Here is a 22,295-nt window from a genome sequence, read left to right on the forward strand (position 1 = left end):
ATCTCAGTTTCCTCATCTGCAAAAAAAAAAAGAGTAATAATTCCCTCTTCACTGGCTCTTTGTAAGGATTAAATGGGTTAGAACAGGCATACCTTGTTTTATTGTGCTTTGCTTTATTGCCTTCACAGATATTGCGTTTCTTACAGATTGAGGGTTTGTGGCAACCCTGCACCGAGCAAGTCTATCAGCACCATTGTTCCAATAGCATCCACTCGCTTTGTGTCTGTGTCATTTTGGTAATTCTTGCGTATCTCAGACGTTTTCATTATTATTATATTTGTTACGGTGATCTGTGATCAGTGATCTTTGAGGTTACTGTTTTAACTGTTTTGAGGCACGAGGCACGGTGTGCCCATGTAAGATGGCAAACAGTGGATAAATGTGTGTGTTCTGACTGCTCTAACCAGCCATTCCCCCATCTGCCACCCCTCAGGCCTCCCTGTCTCCCGACACAACAGTATAGAAATTAGGCCAGTGAATAAGCCTACAATGGCCTCAAGCATTCAAGTGAAAGGAAGAGGTGCACATTCTCTCACTTTAAATCAAAAGCTAGAAATGATTAAGCTCAGTGAGGAAGGTGTCTCAAAACCGGACAAAAGCTAGGCCTCTTGCACCAAACAGCCAGGTTGTACATGCAAAGGAAAAGCTCTTGAAGGAAATTAGAAGTGGTACTCCAGTGAACACATGAATGATAAGAAAGCAAAACGGTCTTATGGCTGACATGGACAAAGCTGTAGTGGTCTGGATAGAAGACGAGCAAGCCACAACATTCCCTTAAGCCAAAGCCTAATCCAGAGCCAGGCCCTAACTCTCTTCAGTTCTGTGAAGGCTGAGAGGCAAGGCAGCTGCAGAAGAGTCTGAAGCTAGCAAAAGCTGGTTCATGAGGTTTAAGGTAAGAAGCTGTTTCCACAACATAAACTGCAAGGTGAAGCAGTAAGTTATCCAGAAGATCTAGCTCAGATAATAAATGAAGGTGGCTACATTAAGCAAGATGCCATGTAGGACTTTCATAGCTAGAGAGAAGTCAGTGCCTGGCTTTAAAGCTTCGAAGGAGGGACTTCCCTGGTGGTCCAGCGGGTAAGACTCCATGCTCCCAATGCAGGGGGCCCAGGTTCATGCCGCAACAAAGATCCCGCATGCCGCAACTGAGACCCAGCACAGCCAAAATAAATAATTTTTTTTTTTTAAAGGCTTCAAAGGACAGACTGACTCTTTTGTTAGGGGCTAATGCCCATTTACCATTCCCAAAGTCCTAGGGTCCTTAAAAGTTAGGCTCAATCTACTCTGCTTATGCTCTATAAATGCAAGAACAAAGCCCTAGATGACAGCATATCTGTTTACAAGATTTACTGAATATCTTAAACCAACTGTTGAGACCCATGGCTCAAAAAAAAGGTTCCTTGCAAAATATTACTGCTTATTGACAAGGCACCTAGTCACCCAAGAGCTCTGATGGAGATGTATCGCAAGATTAATGTTTTCATGCCGCTAATACAATATCCATTCTGCAGTCCATGAATCGAGGAGTAATCTCAATTTTCAAATCTTATTTAAGAAATACATTTCATAAAGCCACAGTGATTCCTCTGATGGATCTGGGTACAGTCAACTGAAAACCTTCTGGAAAGGATTCACCATTCTAGATACCATTCAGAACATGAATGGTTTGGACTTCCCTGGTGGTGCAGTGGTTAAGAATCCGCCTGCCAGTGCAGGGGACACGGGTTTGAGCCCCGGCCCGGGAAGATTCCCACATGCCGCGGAGCAACTAAGCCCATGTGCCACAATTACTGAGCCTGTGCGCTGCAACTACTGAAGCCTGCACGCACCTAGAGCCCATGCTCTGCAACGAGAAGCCACCACAATGAGAAGCCCGTGCACCGCAACGAAGAGTAGCCCCCGCTCGCCACTACTAGAGAAACCCGTGTGCGGCAACAAAGACCCAACGCAGCCAAAAATAAAAGAAAAAAAAAGAACTTTAGTGGCTCACGGGAAGAAGACAAATTATCAATATTAACAGTACTTTGGAAGAAGTTGATTCCAACCCTCGTAGATGACTTTGAGGGCTTCAAGACTTCAGTGGAGGAAACAGCAAGAAAACTCGAATTCAAAGTGGAGCCTAAAGATGTGACTGAATTGCTGCAGTCTCATGGTAAAACTTTAACAGATGAGAAGTTGCTTATGAATGAGCAGAGAAAGTGGTTTCTCGAGATGGAATTGACTCCTGGTGAAGATGCTGCGAAGATTATTGAAATGACAACAGAGGACTGAAAATACTATGTAAACTTAGTTGATAAAGCAGGGCCGGGTTTGAGAGGATTGACCCCAATTTTGAAAGTTCTGCTGTGGGTAAAATGCTATCAAATGGCATTGCACACTACAGAGAAACCATTCGCAACAGGAAGTCACATGATGCGGTAAACTTCATTATCCTAAGAAATTGCCACAGCAACCCCAGCCTTCAACAGCCACCAACATGGAGACAAGACGCTCCACCAGCAAAGAGCCCCTCAAAAGGCCCAGATGATGGTTAGCATTTTTTAGCAATAAAGTACTTTTAAATTAAGGTATGTACATTGTGCTTTTAGGCATAATGCTATTACACACTTAATAGACTACATACAGTACTGTGTAAACATACTTTTTTGTTTTTTGCGGTACGCGGGCCTCTCACTGTTGTGGCCTCTCCCCTTGCGGAGCACAGGCTCCGGACGCGCAGGCTCAGCGGCCATGGCTCACGGGCCCAGCCGCTCCGCGGCGTGCGGGATCCTCCCGGACCGGGGCACGAACCTGTGTCCCCTGCATCGGTAGGCGGACTCTCTACCACTGCGCCACCAGGGAAGCCCTAAACATAACTTTTATATGCACTGGAAAACCAAAAGATTTGTGTGACTGGCTTTGATCTTTGCTTTATTGCAGTGGTCTGGGACCGAGCCTGCAGTATTTCTGAGGAATGCTTTTACATATAAAATGGTACCTGGCATAAACAGTTCAAATTATCCTGTTGATAGCTATTATATACAATTTTTTTTTTTTTTTTTTTTTACTTTTAAGTCTATTTTAAAACCTCTACAAGCCCTTAAAGACAGACACAATTCTGTACTTTGCTACACAAATTCTAAACTACAGTGCTTCTATTTTCAATACATTTTGATTTTGGGGTGGGAAATATGCCCTCTCAAAATACCAAATTACTTTGGTTTAGTTTCTTGTGAAAAAGAAAACACAGTTGCAATTCCTACAGGATTAGTATAGAATTCAACCTGGATCCCACCGCAGGCTGGCTCTAGGTTCTACCTTTCGGTGTTTTTAATTTTGTATTTTTTCCCCAAATATACTATACTATATAGACACAGTCCCAAAAGAAATAATCCAACTAACATGTTTAAATAATCTTATTTTGTCAAAGTGTAATCATATACTGTGTCACTAAGGGATATAACTTTTTGAATTTGCACTTTACCAACCTACATGACATCCTAATGGTATATTAATAATAGTTCTCTCTATACTTAAAGTGGATCATAAAACAAGAGTTTTTATATCTTGGTTTTGTAAAATGAGGACACCCACAAACTAACAAGCATACTCAAGGAATAATAAATTCTGTTCAAAAACAAAGGCATGATTTTTAAAGGTTAGCACATGAGGTAAAGAAGTGTTTAACAAACATTTATCAGCGGGGAAAATCCCAAACTAAGAAGTGAACTGCTCTTATTTACATACAGCATTTATTAAGGAAAAATGCACCCTGATGGACCAGGAAAATCTTAACCTGCCACAGAAATCAGACAGATGAAATACAATGTAACAGAAACAAAAATTTTCTCTTTTCCATAAAACCAAGATTAGGGATGCTAGTAAACTTAAATGCAAATATAAAGGCTGCCAGACCAATCTTCTATATAAATGCCTTCCCAACTTCCATTTCAGAGACCAGGATGAGGGATTTAGGGGGGACAATCTTTGAATCAACATTTTATCTTCAATTCTTTACTTCACTGACTTCTGACAGTTTGGCAAATTGGGGGTCATCACATTTAAAAGAAATGCCAAAGCTTGACAAATGCATCTAAGAACAATAGTATAAATTCCAAATGCCTGTGCAATTTTCTGTAGTTCCTAGCATTCTACCCCAAAGTTATCACATTTAAAACTTAAGCCGCTTCCTTTATATGATATAATTTTAGCAAAAACCATCATCCAAAGTACAGGATAATTAAGGTAACACTAAAATCATATACCCAAAATTCAAGCCTAATGCCCTTTTGTTGTTCTGGGTTATTTGGTGTGTAGGAGGATGTATGCAGATATTAACTTTGTTTTTGAAAAAACCTGAAAAATTTCCAATCTGATTCTATCTTACAGTTTCCTCAGTATATGTTCAGGAATCTCCCTCTTTGGAACTGAATACTACTTACTGGCCACCAACATGGTCCACTTAAAAATAGATCTCCACCCCTCATCCCCCATCTGCCATGGTCTAAAAAATGTGCCAGCTTCCAGTTTGGGGCCTGTTACTTACAGCCAGAGCTGAAAACAAATATACTTCACCTTTGCTGGTTTCCAGATTTCAGCTTAATACAAACAGGAGCCATGGCCTTGACTGACCTCTTCTCTGTCCAACATTACTTTTGCAATTATTCTACTACAGAAGCTATCTTCCTTAAAAATATTAAGATTTATATGCTTAAATATTCGAACACTACGCATAAGGGTAAGACAAAGTAAGAAGTATTAATTTGGAAAAAAAACAAAAATAAGAAACCTGAACAACTAGATATTATCTTATTTTTAAAGAAAGGGGACCAAATTCCCTGGTTTCAAAATTCAAACTTGACTCTAGTTTAAAAGGAAGGAAAAAAAAAAAAAAAAAACGGACCAGTGATGTCATACATTAAATTCCTAGATAGGCTGTACTTCTTTATGTCAAATTTCACTTAAACAAACTTTAAGGTATCAGTGCAGAACAGAACTGCAGTGAAAGGACAGAAACATAAGCCTTCAATTTTTATTTAAGAATAGGTATGACTTCAATCAAAATAAGGTTAGAACCCAAAGAAATATCAGGAATTGGCCTCTTTCAGGGAGTCCTTTAAAAAATCTACCATTTGGAATAACTACTGCACATCAGCTTTTGAGTTTTTTTTTAAATGAGTTAATATTCTTGTCTAACTATGTGAAAATTTTTAGAGTAATTTTACTGGGAGGAAATTGGATATAATTTGGTGCCTTCCCACATGGCACACTGACATGGAATAAACAAAATGGCAGGTGGGAAAGGGGAAGGAGGAAGACACAGAAAGTAGAGTTAACTATAATGGGTAAAAAAGTTTTTTAAAAAGTAGGAGTGAAGAATTTGAAACCATAAGAACAAATTGGGCTTCCCTGGTGGCGCAGTGGTTGACAATCCGCCTGCCATGCAGGGGACACAGGTTCGTGCCCCGGTCCGGGAAGATCCCACATGCCGCGGAGCGGCTGGGCCCATGAGCCATGGCCGCGGAGCCTGAGCGTCCGGAGCCTGTGTTCCGCTACGGGAGAGGCCACAACACTGAGAGGCCCGCGTATCGCAAAAAAAAAAAAAGAAAAAAAAAAAAAAAGAACAAATTGTGTGCGTGTATGTACGTATATATGTATAAAACAATTTCATATCTTAAAAAATAAAATTGGAATGTTATTTCACTTAAAATGTACAGCACACAAAATGTTTCGTAGTGGTAAAAAGTGTACACCAATGTAAATTTTTACAATTTTCCAGTAAATAACAGTTCTGAATCAAAAAATTACTATTACAAACCCTTTAATCAAATGTTTATTTTTTGTTTCCAGCATTATAACTTGCTATAACTCATAAACTTCAATCTAAGTAAGTTTTTAGACACTGACCTAGGTTCTTAAGCACTCACTTACCCAGCAAAGAGATTATTCACCCAGCTACCACTCTTGCATGGACAATGCTCACTGGTACCTGAACAATTTAAAGTGCATATGAATTCTTTTGATGAATGGAGACACAGCTGTAGTTTTGCACTAAATTTTCAATTACTGAATTGCATGTTTTTTCATCTTGATACCTTATGATCATTAGAAAGCTACTTATCACATAATATTATAATCATACAGTATGCTAAATGCCCATTTGTAACTGCAAGAAACTCATGTTACAGACACACTACTGTCTTATGATATTATACAAAAGTCATGGCCACAAGTTTCTGCATAAGAGGTTTACTTCTCTATCTCTCAAAGAAAGAACTATCCCACAGTTCAGATTTACACAAGTAGTGCCTCTTTTAAAATAAATTAAAAATAAAATGCTGTCCTTTCTGTGAAATTATAAATATTTCTAGTCCACTTTACATGTTAAAATGCTTATAAATGCATTATCTCCTAGTAAATACACATTATGGGACTGAAGCCAGTTAAAAAACAAAAACAAAAAACCAGTCATCACACTGGCCCATGGAAATATCTAGGGCTATTTTATATTTCCTATCACTAGGAAACTTAAACTAAATAAGGAAAAAAAAAGCAAAGAAGAGAAAAGAAATTTTACAAAATGGCAAGTAGCATGACCTAAAAAGAGTGTACTGAAATCTCTTCCTTCCATTCAGTAACAAAGCCCTTTCTGGAATGAACGTTTATGGATAACTAGGTTTGGAAAGTGTTCCTCTTCGTGCTCAGGGCAAAAAACACAAGGTACGTTAAAATAATGTCTACATTCTATAAGGAAAGACAGACTTTGAAATGGAGTGACTGTTTTAAAAACCGCAAACCAAGATTTAGTCAGAATGTTCAAGATTGACAGGTTTTGACGGAGTGAAATCTTCACTGGCAATAAAATTAAAAATCATAATCTTACAGATGCTGCTTATTTTTTACCAATGTGAAGAAAGGAAACATGATTATAAGGTACAATACACAATGACAGGCTAAAATAAGAAATTATGAACAATTTAAGTAACCAAAATGTTTCCTGCTGAAACATAAAAACACGATTTTCAAATTGATTCAACTTGTAATATGTCTCTTAGAAGAAGTTGTCTCTTAGAAGAAGTTGGACTGTTGAATTGCTCTTTACATAAATATTTCCTCCATCTTAAAAAAAAAAAAAAACGGCTTCTGAATGGCATTGACTCCTTCAGTGTGGGAAAGCAGTCTTGGCAAACTTGTTTCCAAGACTCCCTCCAAGGTGATTCATTCCATCAAGTCTATAATATCTCCAGATCTACATGTCGAACTTCAGGATTTCGTTTCTGGAAGGAAAAAAATTACCGCTACGTTATTAATAGCAAAAGACAATTTTCTGTTTCCTTTTATTCCTTTTGGTCACTAAAGCCAATGAAAACATTTGGTCAAACTATTTCATTGTAGCATACTAGCAAGAGAAATATTTACAGAGGGAAAAACATAAGATCAATAGATGAACAGGCCAGTTATACACTATAAAATATATAGTAAGTAGTCCAGCCTCCCTGAGTTTTGTCCATATGTTCATTAATACAATAATGGATTAAGAATCTAGTATGTGCCAAGCACTGCAAAGCACTGGAAATATGCTCATTTGTGGTGAAAATCACTGCAAAGCAATAATAATAATTGAAAGACTAAACTGATATTAACTTATTTTATATGTTCTAGTAGCAATCCGTATAGTCTTGATCTAGCACTGTGCTAGAAAGTAGAGCTATGATTATTAAATAAGACTCTGCTCCTTACCCTGAGGGACTCAGTTTAGCCAGAGAGAAAAGTGTATGAATAACCTCTACGAGCAAAAGCATTATAGCTAATAGGGACTTCCCTGATGGTCCAGTAGTTAAGACTCCACGCTCCCACCGCAGGGGGCCTGGGTTTGATCCCTGGTCAGGGAACTAGATCCCACATGCATGCCGCAACACAACTAAGAGTTTGCATGCCACAACTAAGGAACCCATGAGCCGTAACTAAGGAGGCTGCCTGCCACAACTAAGACCTGGCACAGCCAAAAAAAAAAGCATTATAGCTAATAATAATAACCAGTTAACATATATTGAGCGGTTACTCTTGTGTCAAGTACTATGCTAATAATAAGTAAGGGGGTTCACGGGAAGTGTGTGTTTTAAAATCCTCATAATAACCCAATTATTTCCATTTTACATATTGGAAAAATGAAGGTTAAAGAAATTAACCTGTCCAAAGTCACACAGCTAGTAAGTGATGGAGCCAGGATAGATTCCAGGCCTGACTCCAGACCCCAAGGCTCCTAACTATTTTAATGTACTAAATAATAACTCTGGAAACAAAAACATGAGATTACTTTTGCTCATGAGATCCAGAAAGAACTCACAGAGGATATAGTATCTAAACAAGGTTTGAATACGGTGAATTTTCCAGATAGATGATGAAACGGGACTAGATGAAAGAAATAGCATGAGTAAAGTCAAGAGAGCCTGGAAAGTATGCACTAGCAGTATGGTATAGTTAGAACAGCAGCTGCAAAAAGCAATGAGGTTGGAAAGACAGGCAGAAGCCAGACTGTGAAAAACCTTAAGGAATTCCATTAACGATGAAAAATATCTTTTTAAAAAAATATTTATTTGGCTGCTCCAGGTCTTAGTTGCAGCACGTGGGATCTTTGTTGCCACGTGTGGGATCTTTAGTTGCAACATGTGGGATCTAGTTCCCTGACCAGGGATCGAACCTGGGCCCCCTGCATTGGGAGCGCAGAGTCTTAGCCAATGGACCACCAGGGAAGTCCCTAAAGATACCTTTATTATATGCCTACACTGTACCAAGCACTCAAGTATACAACAATGAATGGGAAATAAACAGCACTTGCCTTGAATGAACTTATCTCTAGTGAGGAAATACGGGTAAGTAAGCAGGCGATTGTAATAGTCTCCTACTACAGAGCAAAGCAAAGATTTGAGGGGATTTTTCCTCTATGGATACATAAAGGAAGGACGTCTAACACAATGTGTGGGGGGGAATTAAAAGTTTAATAAAGTGAATATAATGATATTGTGAGACTGCAGGACAGAAGAGACTTATAAAATAACTAAACCTATACCTACCTAAGAGGAAACGTTTAAGTTAGGAGGAGCAATGTCAGAATCTTACGTAGAAATACGGCAGTAAATATAAAATACTAAAACTATTAAAAATGGTTCTAAAATGTAGAACTAACGATTGAGGAAGGCGAGGCAGGTGACACTTTTGTATAAGCTGTTCAGTTCTGATTTTGTAAACTGTGTGTATTATTTGATAAAAACCGTATAAATAAATCAACAAGGGGAAAAAAGCTCTTCTAAGGGATTCTAATAATCAGTCAGGATTAGTAACTCCTAGCTTAAAAAATAATATCCCAGGAACATTTGCATACTATTCATATTAAACAAATTTAATTATAAAGACAAAAACCTGGTATAATACTGGAGTGTAGCTCCAGCTACAGCACTCATTCTGTTTAGTGTGCACTGGGATTTTTCTTACAACTAGTGCTGGTCAACTGTACCTAGGGGTGCTTTCCTCTTGGGTCCTAAGGTAAGAGTGACCAGGGACCCCACAAGGGGGTGGTAGATGACACTTTTGTTCTCAGTGTTTTCTTTATCTTAAACTATTCCCTCTGTCTAGAATTTCTTAAATTCAATATGGAATAAAAAAGACTTCCTCAAACAGAAATGAAATTGAATTTTGTTTTCCCATTCCAATCAACACTTACTCATCCCAATATGACTTGAAAAATTTTAGCTGTTCATGGAAAGTTTAAAATTATTCAATCTAAAAAGCACTATATAACAAATGTGTAGTAATAAAAAATCTGATCTTAAGAAAAAGAAACTAAAAAGTTAATTTACTCTGCTTTTTAAAATCAAGTTTTCAGAGAGAAAATTAACCAAATTCCTAAAATGTATGTGTCCATTACAAAGCAGACACACACAATGTGTTTGCTGAATGAATGAGAAAAGAAATAGGATTAATATCCTTAAAATTTAACGTTTAGTGTGTAAACAAGATATCATGTGCATAGTAGAAATTAATATATTCATATATTCATGAATATATAACTGTTAAATAGAACTGAAAATCAGTAATTGGTGTCCAACTTATAATTTTCATTCATTTTTTCACCAAATACTTATTGGTCTATTATGTCCCAGGCACTGTTCAATGCGAATTGGAATATTTTACACATCACAGATTTTTTTCCAACACTCATATTATACAGAGATAAAAACCAAATTACATAATTTATTTTACAATGTTGTAGACTCAAGTAAAGAAAATACTACAGGAGGATGTAATTAGAGATTCAAAAGACATAGTAAAGGGCAGAGCATTTAACTGGAATTTATTAGAAATTTGCTATGGCATCTTCCCACTGAATTAATTTCCGATAGAATTATTTCCCCCCAAACAAAAAAACTTCATGGAGATATAGGACAAGAGTCTATCTACTGATTGAATATAGAGGTAGAACAACAACAAAAATCTACATTAACAATTCAAACAATTTCAAAATAAGAACAAGATGTATTTCACATTATAATATGGGACTTTATAAATTAGCCTCTATTATTTGTAACATAGCACTATAAGTTACAGACTTCAAGCCAAAAATATCGCCTGTTCTAATACTTAGATCAATGGCATTTACTCAAAGAGATGGCTATAATCCTGCAGAATTTTATCACTGAGTGTGACCTTCCAAAGTAATTCAATAATTATTAAAATTTAAACTTAGAAGGCAACTATGCTTAGATACTAAAAAGGAGCGAAAATACCAATGTACAAAGTTTTTGTTTTCAAAAGAAAATCAGCTTATTTTCATGCACTCTCTCGGTCTGGTACCTTAACTATGAAGAACTTTCTTTTCACTTGAGATTAATTTACCTTATTACCACCTTAGGGATGTTTCCACCTGAAAGTGTAGGCAAAATGTGGCTTCTTGGTTTGAAAGACTTATATAATTCAAAAACACGAGATAATTCAGTCTATTAATGATTTAATAGCTTCTAGTTAAAGCACAAAATTAGCTTAAAAAATAATAATAAGCATATCTGATTGTGATAAGAGTAAATACAATTAAGAATGGCTAACTTGTTAACTATTCTTAAATCGGCTTCTGACACTATTTCTATTAAAGAGTAAAGCCAAAATAGTTAGTTTTAAAAGTCCATTATTTTCCTTGCCAGGGAAATAAAAACAGATAGAATGGAAATGCAACGTTTATTCATTCTCCAATCACCTTGCAAAAAAATAATCATCTCACATTTTATTGAGAACAATGGTATTCAAAGCATGGTTCAAGGATTACTGGGTTACTGAGACATTTTCAGGGGGGACTCCGAGGTCAAAACTATTCTCATAATTACAGTAAGATATTTTTTGCCTTTTTTTACTATGCTGACATTTCCTCTGATGGCATGGATAAAACTGCTGGCACCTTCACACAACTCAAGGCAACTTGCACCAAATCATACTGGTAGTCATTGTGTTCCTTTATTGCCACCCAGTTTTTTTTTTTTTTTTAAAAAGCCAGTTTCACTTTAAAATGTCCTTCATGAAGTAGTAAAAAGTATTGATTTATTAAACTTCAACCCCTGAATACACTTTAAAAAAATATTCGGTGACAAAATGGGAAGCTGTGCTTCACGCTGAAGTCTGATGTTGTCACAAGGAAAAGCATCCCTGTGATTGCTTGAATGAGCTCAATCAGACGGTTTTTATCTCAACACCCTTTTTACTTGAAAGAATAACTAACAAACTATGGTTATTCAAATTTGGGTATTTGGCAGGCATCTTCTTAAGAAATAAACAAAATGAGTCTACTACTTCAAGGAAAACAACAGTATTTGTTGCTAATAATAAAATGCAAGCTTTCAAGTCAAAATTAGAATGTTGAAAAACTCATATCCACCACCATGAGCCTGACAGCTTCCCACTACTTAGAAATGTATCAACATTTGCATGATGTGCATAAATTCAGTGAGCCAGTATTTTCCAAATGACCAATTCATAATGTTAAAGAATCAAGCATGGGTTAAAAAGATTCAATCAGACAATAAAGATGTTAAAAAAAAAAGATTCAATCAGAGTATAAAGACAGACCAAGAGATTTTAATATAATAGTGTATAGGAGACTGCTAATCATACTCAAAGCAAGGTCTGGCCTTTGCTCTTGGCTATTGGGAGGTAATCTCTAGGTCCTTGGAATATTCTGCCTGATAATTATGTCTTTGTTTATCTTTGTCCACACAGTATCTGCTCTACCTCCAGAAGCAGGTGGAAACTAAAGGTGTCGGCTCTTCCTGAGAGGGGCTGGAGATGAAAGGTCATCCACTCAAGCAGTCAACTACAGAGCCCCAAGAACATTTCTGGACACCAAGGCTCGGTTGAGCTTCTGTGGTTGGCAATACTCCATGCAAACTGTCACACACCACAGTCAGGAAAATAACACCGTCCATGACTCCATGGGGAGAGGACAAGTGAAACTCCAGGTTTGGAACTCTGCCCTATGCATCTCTTCCTTTGGCTAGTTTTAATCTGTATCCTTTCATTATAATAAACCATTCAGTGAGTTCTGTGAGTCCTCCTAGTGAATTATCAAACCTGAGGGTGGTCTTAGGAACCACCTGAACTTTGCAACTGGTATTAGAAATGAAGGTGGTCTTCTGGACTGTGCCCCCTAACTTCACAAACAGTATATGAAAAGTTCATCGATATGGTTTCAGATTTCACAGCACAACTATGCTTTAAGAGGTTACCGGTTGTCAGGTTTTGGTGTAATATTAAAAGAGAATACCAAGTATCTGGAAAGACTATAAGAATACTTAAAAAGGCTCCTCCTTTTTCTTCATATTCTTCAACCAAAATAACGTATGGTAATAGACTGAATGCAGAAGCACAAATGGGAATCTAGCTGTCTTAGATTTTTGTAAAAATGTAAAATACCACTCTTCTATTTATTTCATTTTGGAAACTATAGTTACTTTCCTTCAAACTGTTATTTATATTAACATGAAATACGTTTATTATGTTTTCTAAATGAATAAATATTTTTAAATTTCTCAATTTTAATTAATAATTTGGTAAATATAAATAAATATAACTAAAAAAAACTCTTTGAGTCCTCAATAATTTTTAAGAATCCTAATATCAAAATATCGAGAATTGTTCATCTAGAAATTCTGAAAATCATGCCTGATAAGCTCATGAACTATAATATTAACATTAACAAAATCATCTCTTTTGAAGTGCTTCTATTAATCTGATCACATATCTAGATTCTAAAAGATAGTAAAATAGTGAGAAATGTTTCCCTTCAATTTCTGTCTTTGTTTCTCTTCAATTTTTAACAAAATTAAACAAAAATCAACATCAGCTAAAGAAAATGCATTGCCTTCAACAAGTTATAAACGTTAAAGATCATTTACAAGTTTTCTTCATTGCAAACAATTAGAATTCAAATGTCAATAAATGACAATTTGAGAGCACTGACACTTTTTTAAAGGCAGTCTGGTTAGGTAATATTTCAGTAAAAAACCAACAGGTTGTAATGATCTCCAACTGAACAGAAACAAACAGAAAATATAAAATAATGTCAGACGGGCTAAAGCAGTATGTATGTATATGTTTAAGGTCACACTCTTTTTTAACTTTAGAACAGAGTCTAAAGTTTCCCTTTTACCTTTCTCTAGAAATGTTAGAAACGCTTCTTATTTAAAGACAAACAAGAAAAAAACCGATTATTTTAGAAACTAAGCAAGCAGTATAGAATAGTGGTTATAAGTATGGAATTTGAAATTGAACAGCAAAGGTTCAAATCGCAAGTCCTATACTACCCTGAATACATTATCCAACTTCTCTAACCCAATCATTTTCTTGCCCATAACTACTGATACATCATGGGGTTACTGAGAAAATAAAAGCACATAACTGATGCAATTAGCATAGTGCCTGACATAGATAAGTACTCAAAAAGTAGCTGACACTGTATTATATTATTATTATGAATACATCTTACTTTCAGTTCCTTCTCAAGCCTATCTACTTCAGCTCCTAAAGTATCAATAATATTTTCTCCATGTTTAAGCATAAAGGTCTCTAGTTCTTCAGGAGTCTTCACTTCTTGAATTTCCTATAAAGAAAATGATAGCAGAAAAATGAAACAGATTCTTAAGAAAGTCATAGTGGTACACTGATAATTTCTTTTAAAAATTATAACCAACACCGTTAAGTTTAATAAAAAATGAAAAACTTTCAAGCCATAGGCAATGGACCACATATTTCAAAAACAAAACTCAATTTGAGAAAAAATTGAGTACAACGGTCTACAGACCGTAGCACTGCAAAATCAGTGGGAAAAGGATAGACAATCAATAAATAGTGCTGGGGAAGTTTTTTTTTAGAGGAAAATGCATATACACAACTGAGGAAGGATTAGTAACTAGTATATTAAAAATAAAACATTTTTAAATCTGTCAGAATAACAGAAATTAAGCGAACAAAGCAAGTACAGGAAATCCCAGTGGTCAATAAATTTCTATGTTTATTAACCTCACTACTACCAGGGAAATATAAATTAAATCAACAGGATACTATTTCATATCTATCATAATGATAAAAATTTCGAAACTCTGTCAATACAATCTAGCGAAAATGTGAAGCAATAGAAACTTTGATACATTGATGGTGGGAGTTAAATTGACACACTTTGGAGAACAATTTGCCAACATCTAAGGAAGTTGAAGATATGTTCATCCAATGGCCCACCTATACTTTAAATCTAGCTATGTAATGCCCTAAAGAAATTCTTGCACATGCAAACAAGGAAACATCTATAAGAATGCCACTGTGGCACTGTTTCCAATAGTTTAATACTTGAAACAATATAATTGTCCGTGAAGTAGGGACTGGATAAGCAAACATCTTACTAATATGGACTATTAAATAGCAAGTAAATTAATTAGAGGTATATATATTAACATGGAGGAGGAATCTCAAAAACATGCTGTTTAGCAACTTATAGAGGAAACCATTATGATACAATTTATACCAATTTTTAAACATCTAAAATGTTACATATTACGCTAAGAAAAATATGTTGAGAAGTATAAAAAACTGAATGGAAATGACAGGTACTAAATTCAAGATAATTGTGAGTTCTGGGGATGGAGAAAAGAGAATGGGATCTATAAGGAGAAACAAGGGCTGTAATATTTTTGTAATGATTTCTTTCTTTTTTTAAGATCTTAAGCAAGTACAGTACAGTAAAATGTTAATATTCGACAAAGGCAAGCGGTAGCTTCTGCTCTGTTCATTATATTATCCTGTATAAATTTTCTTTTAAAGTACTCTTAATAAAAAAAGCATGGATTCTGGAGTCAGAGAGATCTGAATTCACATCTGATCCCATATGATGGCTCTGCAATTTTAGGCAAGTTACTTAATCTTTCTGTGCCTGAATTGGCCTATATATAAAAATGAAAATATTATTTCTTTACCTCACAGGTTGTTGACAGTAAATAAAGTAACATATATAAAACACCTGGCACACAACAAGCACTTTAATAATAAGTTACCTCTTCTACTGTCTGAATCAGTTGAAACCTGAAGTGACTTTTACGACTTATAAAAGAAAAAGTTTTATTTACTTAGGAAGTAATTTTTATAACCCTTGGCTATAATAAGAAGAAATCAATAAATACTTTAACTTACTTGTAGCATTTGGTCAAAATCTTGTTTTTCCAAATATGATCTCGTAACAACTCGTCCATCGAAATCTACTTCTGCCTTAAATCTTACTTTCCCTAATCCTAGATCTGTGGCTTTAACGTCATGAATTGCCCTGCAACCAAAAACAATACATACAAATTTATATACACAGACATACATTTTAATGGCAAAAAGTCTAGAATTCTTGTTTTTTACTACCAGTGATGAAAAATGGACTAAGATGGCTTTCAAAGTGTTCGCCATTAAGCACCACCTATCATTTTCCAAACAAATGTTCATTTAGCTCTTTTTGCATAATGCCATACGAAGGTGTAAACAATAAATACTATTTTATGGTAATTTGTATATATATGAACTGCATAGTTTGTGGATTAAAAAATCAACTCTAAATTGCTTTTCTAAAAAACAAAAACAATTGCTTTTCTACAATGTTGTCATTTTATCTTATAATCCTTTTTTCCTTTTTTCAATAGCTTCTTTAAAAGTCTTCATACAACTCTGTGAAGTACTCCATTAGCATGAGGTTGATAATAACTACCTAATGGGACTGATGTGGGGAATGATGAACCAACATATATAAAATGTTTAATATGCTACCAATTACACAGCAGGCATTTAATCAATGACATTCATGAAGTAGATTAAGATGGCATCTTTACTTTACAGATAAAACAATCCCAGAGGGGCATAAGTGACCTGCCTAAGGTAACTCATCTAGGCAACAGGAGAGCCAGGACTCACCCCCAGATCTTTAGATACCCAAACCTAGTGGTCTTTCCATTGTACCATTCTGCCTTCCAGAAAAGGAAGCAGACGCTCAAGCATAATTGCTCTTCCATACCTCCTGCCCTAATCCTCAGGAATCAATTTTCTCCAGAAAACTACTGAGAAATTCCTTTCTTTCTAGAGTAATCATTATAATATCTTTTCTTTAGAGGATACATAAGAAAATTATAAACACTCTGAATTCTGAGGACATAGAGACATCCTACTGGGAAAACAAGCCTAAGTGAGAATCCAAGTACTCTTAAAACATCTGACTCTAATTTCTGAGAGATCTTAAGCAAGTTACTAAATACTGAGTCTAAAATTCTTTATCTATGTGAGTAAAGAAGTATAGATGAAAATAAGAATTAATGATTTTACATTTATAAAGTTATGTATGCCCAGACTGAAATAGAACTTGTTCAGATTGGTAAGAGGTTATATAATTTATTCATTTAAAAAAAGCATATCTAACTCAGTCTTAACACAAGATTTAAAATACTCATGATTTGACTAATGCTTAATTAGCAGTTAATAAAAATGTTCTGATATACTTCTTCCCTATGTTCTTACACATAACTAACTGCAGACAGAAAACTGTGATAGGCAGCTTCTATCATGGTTCCCAATGACCCCCCCCCAACCCCCTACTGTGTTCAGGCCCTTGTGCAACCCTCTCTCCTTCAACTGTGGGCTAGACTTAGCGATTTGCTCCTAACCAACAGAACACGGCAAAATGATGATATGTCATTTCCAAGATTAGATGATGAACCTGTGACTTTTATCGTGTTCATACTCAATATCTATTGTCTTCTCAATCTGCATACTTTGATTAAGCAAGCTACCATGTTGGACAGTCCCACATGGCAAGGAACTAAATCCTGTTGATAACTACATGAGAAAGCTTAGAAGCTGATCCTTCCCCAGGAGATGAATATAGTCCCAGCCAACACCTTGACTGCAGTCTATGAGAAACCCTAAGGTAGAGACTTAGGTAAACCGTGCCCAGATTCCTGACCCACAGAGGCTGTGAGGTAATAAATGTTGTTTTAAATCACAAAGTTTTGGGGTAATTTGTCACAGAGCAATATAGATAACTAATACATTGATTAAAAAACTGTATGAACTTCCTGGAATACTAACATTTATTTTTTCCAACAATTTAATCTACAGATCATCACTATTCCAGAAAATTTCAAATTTGCCACAGTCTTTCTATTTACAGTTCTTTTTTTAGACTTTAATTATAAACAATATATGCAAAATTATAAACACACATATACCTATCAAATGGGTACCAAAATACATGAAGCAAAAACTGAGAGAAATGAAAGGAGAAATAGGCAATTCAACAATAACAGCAGGAGACTTTAACATCCTACTTTCAATAATGGATAGAACAACTAGGCAAGAAGATCAACAGGGAACTAGAAAACGTGAGCACTATAAAATCTAACAGACACAATGCTCCATACAACAGAAGAATATACATTATTCTCAAGTACACATGGAACATTATCCAAGACAGATCATATGCTAGGCCATAAAACAAACCTCAGTAAATTTAAAATGACAGAAATAATAAAAAGAATGTTCGGCAACCACAATGGAATGAAGTAAGAAGTAACAAAGACATTTGAGAAACTCACAAATATGTGGAATTAAACAACACACTCCTAATTAACCAATGGCCAAAGAAGAAATCTAAAGTGAAATTAGAATATATTTTGAAGTGAATGAAAATGAAGACACAACATACTAAAATTTATAGGATGCAGTGAAAGCAGGGCTTAGAAGGATGTTTATAAATGTAAAAGCCTATATTAAAAAAGAAGATGGATATCAAATAAAAAACTTAACCTACCATCTTAAGACACTGGAAAAAGAGCAAACTAAACCTAAAGCAAGCAGAAGGAAGGAAATAATACAGATTAGAGGAGGAACTCATGAAACAGAGAAGAGAAAAACAAAGAAAATCAATTAAACCAAAAGCTAGTTCTCTGAAAAGACCAAGAAAACTGAAAAATCTTTAGCTGGACTGACCAAGAGAAAAAAGAAAGAACACTAAAATTACCAGAATCAGAAATGAAAGAGGAGACATTAGTACCAAACCTAAAGGAATAAAAAGGATTACAAAGGAATACTAGGAACAGCTGTACACCAACAAATTAGATAACTCAGAAGTAATGGACAAATTTCTAGAAAGACACAAACTACTGAAACTGACACAAGAAGAAATAGATAATCTGAATAAACTAATAACAAGAGATAGAATGAGTAATCAAAAAACTAACCATGCAGAAAAGCCCATGTCCAGATGGCATCACTGCTGAATTCTACCAAACATTTAAAGAAGAAATAATAACAATTCTTTATAAACTCTTCTAAAAAAACAGAAGAGGAGGAAACATTTCCCAATTCATTCTATAAGGTCAGTAGTATCTTGATAACAAAATCAGACAAAGACATCACGAGGGAAGGATATTAATATGGAGTATCTCACATTAAGTTATTAAGCCTAATACTGATTCTAAGAATGCTCAATTTCAAATCTTGATCCAGTAGGTAATTACTTCTTAAGAGTAAACATATAGAGCTTAGAATATAAATCTACTACTTACATACTCATTTGTTCTACTGAAGATATAGAGGTCATTTGTTTTTTTTTTTTAATTAATTAATTTATTTATTTATTTTTGGCTGTGTTGTGTCTTCCTTGCTGCACACGGACTTTCCCTAGTTGTGGTGAGCAGGGGCTACTCGTCACTGCAGTGCGTGTGCTTCCCATTGCGGTGGCTTCTCTCGTTGCAGAGCATGGGCTCTAGGCGCATGGGCTTCAGTAGTTGTGGCACATGGGCTCAGTAGTTGTGGCTCATGGGCTTAGCTGCTCTGCGGCATGTGGGATCTTCCTGGACCAGGGCTTGAACCCCTGTCCCCTGCATTGGCAGGTGGATTCTTAACCACTGTGCCACCACGGAAGTCCTAGAGGTCATTCTTAAAAGATTTAACTTAAAGATTTTAATTAGGAAAAATACATTCTTATTTTAAAGTTTATATATGCATATGTAGGTAAGTAGTAGAAAAATCAGGATTTTTTTGGATGTGGACCATTTTTAAAGTCTTCATTGAATTTGTTACAATACTGCTCTGTTTTATGTTTTGGTTTTTTGGCTGCAAGGCATGTGGGATCTTAGCTCCCCAACCAGGGTGAAGTCTTAACCGCTGGACTGCCAGGGAAGTCCCCAAAAGCAGGATTTTAAAGGACTGTTCCTTCCCCTTCATTCTGAAACTACACTGCTGCTGAAGTTCAATAAAAAGTCCTATTAGAAAAAAAAAAAAAAAAAAAAAAAAAAAAAGTCCTATTAGAATAGAACTTTGCATCTCTTCTGATTACCTCCTAACTCTTCAATTCTTTATTTGTATATCATTTAAAGATAAAGATTATATGGAAAAAACATTTAATATAATCTAAAACAAGAAGTCTATTTTCAAAAAAAGTATAAATTATATTCAACTTGGTAATCATATCCCCATGAATAAAAATCTTAAGTTTAATATATTTAATTTGAAATTATAATACAAATATAAGGCAAATACAAATATGAAGGTTTCATATAAGTGGTTCCACATTAAAGAGGCAAATACTTTGCAAACTTCTGTTCCCATTACATCATCTAACTGTTCCTTATTCTAAAAATTAAAGATATACAAATTTAAAAGGAAATTTAGGGAGTGTCCTACATGCTTTCACTTGCTTTCTTGTAAGGTTGCAATGCTGCAAAGTAATAAGATTAAAAAGTTCTAGGGCTTCCCTGGTGGCGCAGCGGTTTAGAGGCCGCCTGCCGATGCAGGGAACACGGGTTCGTGTCCTGGTCTGGGAAGATCCCACATGCCGTGGAGCGGCTAGGCCCGTGAGCCATGGCCGCTGACCCTGAGCGTCTGGAGCCTGTGCTCTGCAACGGGAGAGGCCACAGCAGTGAGAGGCCCGCGTACCGCAAAAAAAAAAAAAAAAAAGTTCTAAAGGCTAGGAATTCAAAACCTCTTCTGGAAGTATTTACAAAACAAGCATTTCTATTTCTTAATACGTTTTTGTAAACCTTAACAGCATCACTGGAATAAGCTGACCTTACTGATGGGTCGTTCTCCAGGAGTTCAGTAAGCCGTTGTACTTGTTCTGGCTGGATGGATCGCCCTAAGAGCGCTTCTGTGTTAGTGTAGATGAGGAATGCTGAGACCACACCTAATAAGGTGCCCACACCCAAAGAACCTAGGCTGTCATACAGTGGATTGCCTAAATAAAAGCACAAAAGAAGTCAGTAAATTAACATTTTCTATTATTTCAATGAGCTTTAGTGAGCAAAGAACCAGAATTAGTAAATCAAGGGACTGTAAATTCATTTCTAATTCCTTTAATGACTTTCTCCTAATAGTTTTACTATTCTATGCAGTTGAATTACTTATGATCTGTTTCTTGCACCTGGTCACATGGGTGAGGGTTCAGAGCATTTTCAAATTAGAGACATACTAATAATACAATGAAGAGTCCATTTCTTTTTGATATATCAGTAGCACTTTTCCTATCTCAAGTTAACAAAATAATTGTAAAATCAAAAGCTAAAAGAAATAACCATTTTTGTGTCTTATTCTTACCAAGATTCTGTGAAAGAACTAAGCCATACAAAAAATTATATGAGGTACTCTTATCTCATTCAACCAAGAATGATACATAGCTAGTACCATTCTAGATTTAAAAAAAAAAAAAAAAAAAGGAAGTTAATTCCTTGCCTCTAATGGCTACCTCAGAGCAGTGGTTCTCAAAGTGCAGTCCTTTGACCAGCAGCGTCAGCATCACTCAAGAACACGGTAGTAATGCAAATTCTCAGGCCTCGCTCAAGATCTTCTACATCAGAAATCTGGGGTTCGGGGTGGGGTGGGTGTGGGTCTAGCATTATGTGCCTTCCCAATCCTGCCAGATGATTCTGATTCTAAAGTTTGCCTTAGGTTATTAGGGCTTTATTCTCTTCCAGAACCAATGAGAAGAGTTGATTTATTATCTATGAATGCATAGGTTAATATTTATATAACAGACATAAATAAATATTATACTTTAAATCTTTATAATAAATTTTACACACAAGGCTTTTATAATGAAAAGTCTTTTTATTCCAAAGATCAAATGTCAATATTAAATTTAACTCTCTTAATGCTTGATAAAGCATTTTTTGTTTTACTAAAAAAATCGCAATTTACATTAGTTTTATTAACATTTAGTCAAAATATAACACTAAAAACTGAATGACTTATTTTGTATTACTAAAGTGTAAAAATATATCCATTTGTAAAACATAATCCACTAGCAAGTTTGTAATTATAGAGTTCAAAATCAAATATTGCTCTTTAGAAATCCAAAGTTAATTAATTATTTTCATTTTAAAATACACATCTATTAATAATCCTACAGAAATCACAGAATTATTAGCTGGAAAATATTTTATTTATTTCTTGGCATGTTATTTAATTTAAATGACAATTTAAATAATTAAATAAAAATTAATGTGAAACTTTCTTGAAACAAAACTTTTTATAAGTTTGATTTGACTGGTTTATAATACTACGTTAAAAAAAATCTATTAAAAGTCAACTTACCTATCAAGTCACACTTTCCTTAAGCCTAAAATTTTGCTAAGTAATAATTTAGGTCTAAAAAAATGTCTAAAATGGTAAGGTCAACCAGAAAAACGATCAAAACAATTAGAAATATTTTGGATCACAGTGAACATCAGAGAATGCTGGTTTACTCTTAAAATATACAT

At 35.3% G+C, this 22,295-nt stretch overlaps 1 protein-coding gene across 1 annotated transcript in view; it reads right to left on the minus strand.

Annotated features, from left to right (window-relative positions):
• Positions 1–3,024: 3,024 nt before the first annotated feature.
• The window catches only part of SLC30A9 (solute carrier family 30 member 9), a 75,396-nt gene continuing 56,125 nt past the window's right edge, over positions 3,025–22,295 (minus strand). Inside the window, exons 15-18 of the mRNA XM_060012633.1 lie at positions 20,608–20,773; positions 15,700–15,829; positions 14,006–14,119; positions 3,025–7,256 (exon numbers count right to left, since the gene is read on the minus strand). Coding sequence (XP_059868616.1) covers positions 7,212–7,256; positions 14,006–14,119; positions 15,700–15,829; positions 20,608–20,773 — 455 coding nt within the window. The 3' untranslated portion in view covers positions 3,025–7,211. The remainder of the gene's footprint in view (positions 7,257–14,005; positions 14,120–15,699; positions 15,830–20,607; positions 20,774–22,295) is intronic.

This window comes from Delphinus delphis, chromosome 5 (assembly GCF_949987515.2).
Source record: "Delphinus delphis chromosome 5, mDelDel1.2, whole genome shotgun sequence".
Classification (NCBI taxonomy): Eukaryota; Metazoa; Chordata; class Mammalia; order Artiodactyla; family Delphinidae; genus Delphinus; species Delphinus delphis.